The 5,588-nt window shown below is 34.8% G+C and overlaps 1 protein-coding gene across 1 annotated transcript; it reads right to left on the bottom strand.

Moving 5' to 3' along the window:
• Window positions 1–540: 540 nt before the first annotated feature.
• On the bottom strand, window positions 541–1,788 carry LOC149959046 (uncharacterized). Its single transcript, XM_090167326.1, has 2 exons — window positions 1,398–1,788; window positions 541–1,301 (listed from the first exon to the last, which is right to left on the bottom strand). The coding sequence occupies exons 1-2, from the start codon at window positions 1,786–1,788 to the stop codon at window positions 541–543; spliced, it is 1,152 nt and encodes a 383-aa protein (XP_090023452.1).
• Window positions 1,789–5,588: the final 3,800 nt, after the last annotated feature.

Below are 5,588 nucleotides of genomic sequence, written 5' to 3'. Positions count from 1 at the left end.
AATCAAATGCCATAAAGCATTTTGAAAAAATTACGGACTATGTAGTCGAGAAATGTGGAACATACGTATCTAAAACTGAACCATGGTTGTCAGCAAGCCCAGATGGGTTGGTGAATGATGATTATATCTTGGAAGTGAAATGTCCTTACCCAAATGGGAGAGCTATAGAACTTGAAAATGTAGACTTAAAAGAAGAAAATGGGTCTATTACATTAAACCCTAAGGGGAAAATGGGCTACTACACACAGGTTCAACTTAGTATGTATTGTACAGGAAGAAATAATGCTCATTTTTTTGTGTACAACTCTTCGGATCCCAGTAAATCACACTGGATTGATTGTGATTACGATGAAAATGCCACAGCAGCTCTCGTAGGAAGACTTAGAAGTTTTTACTTTAATAACATGCTCCCAAAAATGGTTGATGACATGCAAGTCAATCATATGGTTATAAATCAAAACTACCAAAGGTTTGTTTCTCGAAAATGATTTTGATCATTTTCGATTTTCGATAAAAACAAATAAACAATTTTTATTTCATTTAATCTGTTATTTCATTGCTTGATTTTTCTCTAATCAAATTAGTCTTTAGATTTGATAAACTAGCACATACAATTAATATATTATCAATGTTATTAGATAGTTTATTTAAATGTATTTCTTGTTTGAGAATTCTAAATTCCCTTAACCTTTTTATGGCCCTTTCCACATGTATTCGAACACTGGCAATTCTTCTACTACTTACAACTTCTTGTTCATAAAGCTGTTTTTTTCCTTTAGTAAATGCTGGTACATTTAATTTGACTTGACGAATAGCCAGCTCATCTGTAACAGTAAAGCCACGGTCTGCCATTATTTCATCACCTGGAAGGGTGTATTTTGTAAATTGTGAATCGCTGAATATAAACTTATCACTGGCTCTTCCACCGTAACACTTTGAAAGGAACATGAAAAACCCATTTGGAGCCACTCCAACCAAAAATTTAACAGTGTTGTGCGTCTTGTAAGAACTGTATGTTTGAGCTCGGGCACGCAGAAGAGATGGGCGGTTAATGAAAACTTCTGCACAGTCTATAATGCAAGTGGTGTTTGGATAACACTCCTTGAAACATGACGGCAGAGTTGCTCGTATTGACTCTCTAGGCATCCAAAACACAAAAGGTTTTAGCTTTTCTGCCATTACAGGTAACCACATTTGAAAAATATTACATATTAGCGAAAGGGAAACCAAGAACCTCCTTGATAAATCTTCCAATAAAAGTCCCAATCTTAAGCGCATCAAAACCATTAGGAACTGATTACCTAAAGACATTTTAAAATTGAAGTATGAAACATACTTATTTAAATAGTCAAGCAACAAAATAAATATCTGTAAAGGTAGACTAGTATAAAAAATACTGTCGCTATTAGACATGGTCTCATAAAATATAGGTGTCAAGCTTATTTGAGACCCCACACTTGCAACCTCCTTTATTTTTGGTGATGACTTAATTTCAATGTAAGAATGGTGACGTAGAGAAATGTCTTCCCACTGAGTTGAAACATCACGCAAGTCACTTCCACATTGAGTTGAGATATCACGAGAAACTTCACACAGAGTTTCAACATCTTCTGATATGACTCCACACTGTTTTCCATTGTTGTTCTGCTCTATTTCACTATTTAATTTATCAACAAAACCAGAATCATCTAATATTTCAAGTGTTTTTGAATAAGAATGGTCTGAGATAGGAGATGGAAATAATAAGCTCTCATTTAGAACTGCTGAATTGTCACTTACTGCAGACATCATTTTACTTGAAAAAGCCTAAAATAATTATGAAAAAATGTACTGGGAGACAACAGCTATACAAAGTAATGTGAGCGTACCATTTTCTTTCGTAGTGGTGTTGAGGTTGACCTAACTATTGATGATCCAAATGGTTTAGAACTAATAACGTTAACTTCAGGTGTGAAACAAAGCCTAACACGTGACCTCTGTAAATGTAGATTTGGGCTCTCCTTTGAATTTGATAGTACAGAGAACTTTGACAAAGAATTCTAAAACAGAAATCTCAAAATAAATTTATAATCAATTTAAGATCAACAAGTTTACATTTAAATTTGGTGGTGACACTTTTTGTGGTGTTAAATACGACCTAGCCGGAGTCCTCCGTACATGGCATGGACTTGTATTTAGAGGTGCGGGTGCTATGAAATCATCACCCTAAAAAGAAAACAATGTAAAAATTGCTAATACTGGAGTTAATTTTAAAGTACTTAATTTAAACATATTACATTTGAATTTGATGATAAAATATTATGAGGTGATAAAGGTTCGGCTGGGGGAAACTTTAAACGACATGGGCTTGCATTTGAAATTTTGAATTTCATGTGTGTTTTTTCTGGAGATACCTAAAACAAAGTTAACCCAAAAAAACTATTTAAAATTGATCAATGGTTATAATTAACTTGAGGTTTAAAAGATTAATAGAAGTCTGCTCCTTCATGAAAATATTTAAAATCATAAAAAAGTGCAACACCTTTCGAACCCGAGGGGTAAGACACTCTGCAAATTCGGTGTGCACTGTCGTACCTTTGACAGTGCTAAATGGAACTTGCGAACTCTGGAAAATATGTACCTTTAACAGTGCTAAATGCACGAACTCTGTGTACAGATTATCTGAGACTGTCTCACAATTAAAATTATTATTTTTATTAACAATAATAATCCGTTTTAATTGTGCAGAAGCAGCTGAAGATGGACCATTGTCTGAAAGCTGCTGTAAGTTTTGTATATAAATATGCTTTTAAAATATTACATTGAAGAGTCAAGACTTTCAAAAAAACCTTTCACTCAAGTTAAAAATACACTACCAATAATTTCTACAATAGTAATAACGTACATTTTTATTCAATTCTGTGGGGAAGAACCCTTCGGTAGACAGTAGCTGATCCACGATTTGATTGGACTCATCCTAAAACAGTAATTTTAAACAACTAATTTTATTATTAAAGTTATGAGTTAATACGATGCATTTTCATCTTGTCCAAGATTGACTGTTGGAAATGGGAACCTTTTAGTGGGTCTTCCGTCTTCAAAATGAATACCACACACCTCCAAAAACATTAAAATTTTAGTTAAAGATGGCTTTCAAGCAGTATGAAATTAATTGTATTAATTTTATTTACCTTTGCATATTTAGATATTTCTTTATCTTTAAGTCCTAATGCTTTAGTCCAAAGGTTTTTTAGTTTACCGTCTTTGGGGAAGGAGTGAAAACCAAATGGAACTAAACAAGGGCATTCACTATGCTTTGTCCCATTATGAATGGTACAAAATGAATTTTTCCACATAAATAAATATCGTTGACTATTTTTACAAGTCTTGACTTTACAACATCTTCCCGAACCATCCATGGCTTTACTTAAGATTATACGTTACTCGTTTGACAAATTACCCTAATAAATTATAATAATTGTTTGCCCGTTGCACATATAAATTACTAAGCCTAAAAAGCACGCCGTCCCCGTTTGGAGTCAGCTGGGATCGTCGCCGTGTTTGCGCATGCTAGGAGCTTTCTATTTTACCCCCTTTCTACCCCTGGAACATCAAAATGGAAGATGAGGGGAAAAACTCCGTGGGCGGAAAAAACTCGCATTAAAGAGTCTATAGACCTAAGCCTAAATTGTGCGATTTTCAAAATTAAGATAGTTCGCAAATCGCTCACTAAGGTCCTGCTGGCGCTGGCGATACACCTTACGATGGCGGTGAAAATTCGAACATAAATACTTGGCGGGTCATTCCAGGACAAATTTTCCCACTTGTTCACCCGACCATCGCCAAATTTCGTGAAATTTTTTATTTTGGGTTATTTAGGCCGTAGAAGGAGGGGTAGACACAATAATTTTTTTTCTCGAAACAAAAAATATTACCCTCGCAGTTTTTTGACTGCAACTAAAGCGCGTATAGGGAATGCGGAAAAAAATTAAATTTTGAAAATTAAAAATGAGCTATTTTCAGGGTCAAAGGTCAACTATTTAAAACTTGATTTATTGTATTTTATCTTATATATAGCATGAACCTTAGTGCTTATTTACATTGCGCTCTTCAATTCCTTTAAAATGAGCACTCTTTCAAATTTTTGGGTTAAGTAGAAGCTGAGATAAAAAATGGTTAATGGTAGGGTTCAATGTCATTTTCCAAAATGTGACTACACTGTATCTCAGCAACCGCTCAATCAACCTTCCCGAAAATTTCAAAATCAACTTTTACGGCCAAAATAACCCTAAACTCAAGTTTTCACGAAATTTGGCGATGTTCGGGTGAACAAGTGGGAAAATCTGTCCTGGAATGACCCAGGCATCATTTTGCGTTTCAACTTTTTGGGTAAAATTTTTTTTAAGACAAAAGAAGGTACGTGTAAGTATATTGAACGTCTTGTTGGTCTTTTGGTATGCAAATGAGGCGATATTGGGAAAAGCTTGGCCGTTCCCCTTTTAAAATGATATATATTTCAGTTAATTATAAAAACGGGCGAGCCTTTCTTAAAGAACAAAAAATGGATTAAGTATTCGTTAGTGCTGAAAAGTACGTTCAACGTGAAAGAAAGACTATTTCAATTGTTAAATATAAAAATAAGAATAGTCATTGTGTATATGCATTCAGAAAAAAAATCCATTTGCTGTGATAAAATAAAAAGTTAACGAACACAAATTGTATACTTATTTAACAAATAAATTTTTTGTTTCAGTTGACCTTTCTGCAAAATAATTTGTTTGTTTTCTTACCACGCTAAAGTGAAACTACACACCTATTATCAGCCTCAAAAAATAAACCATAAACAAGTTGGCAAGCGACGTGAAAGTCAATGGCCTAGCGGTAAACAATCCGGTTGCGAGAAATATGAACGTGTTGTAATAAATCAAAGCGTCCCGGTATCTCGTTTACCTCGTAAAAGCTACGTTATTAAGACTGACACGGTTGACGTTTTCCATTTAGATCTTCCCAACATAATCGTTCTCCCGAAGTAAACATTTAATACATTCTTGGGGTTATTATAATGTTCGAAATTAATTGCTTCGGGAATGGGAAAATCGGGAATTTAGGGAATGGAACGGGAATGGGCGGGAATGAGAATTTTTTGTCGGAAATGGAATGGGAATGGATTTATTTGAAAATTCAGGGGAATGGAATCTTCGGGAATGAGAAAATTGGTATGGAAATGGGATGGGAATGGTATTTTTGTGGTCGGGAATGGACGAGAATGGTGAACGGCCCTGAATACCAACTCAGAAATTGCACGTACCCACATACTATACCCAATGTCAGAAAAAACGGATTTTTGAGAACACCTTTTCCACTATTTCAAAAACTGCGAACACGGTTTACACCGTTGCTGCGAACCCGTATCCGCAGCCTGACAGACGCACACACAGACACGGTAATTGTAAAACCTCTCCTAAGGAACATAAGTTCCTCGGAGAAGTAAAAATGGTGATATAGAAATCTAAGACAATGAAATCAGAACCTTAAAAACTTATAACGTTTGGCAACGGTCGGAAAACGTCTTCATTGAAGGCGAGTGTTAAAAAAACGATATATACTTT

Source organism: Leiobunum rupestre, chromosome 2 (genome assembly GCF_980474605.1).
Source record: "Leiobunum rupestre chromosome 2, qqLeiRupe1.1.hap1, whole genome shotgun sequence".
Classification (NCBI taxonomy): domain Eukaryota; kingdom Metazoa; phylum Arthropoda; class Arachnida; order Opiliones; family Sclerosomatidae; genus Leiobunum; species Leiobunum rupestre.
The sequence above is the reverse complement of the archived record's forward strand: the minus strand, read 5'-3'. Positions and strand labels throughout refer to the sequence as shown.

What these genes read in the sequence shown, in the direction of transcription:
- LOC149959046 (XM_090167326.1), bottom strand. Translation starts at nt 1,788, where the DNA reads ATGTCTGCAGTAAGTGACAATTCAGCAGTTCTAAATGAGAGCTTATTA. An exon ending in GACCATGTCTAATAGCGACA is followed by an intron (nt 1,302 to 1,397) that starts GTATTTTTTATA and finishes AAATGTCTTTAG; the next exon opens with GTAATCAGTTCCTAATGGTT.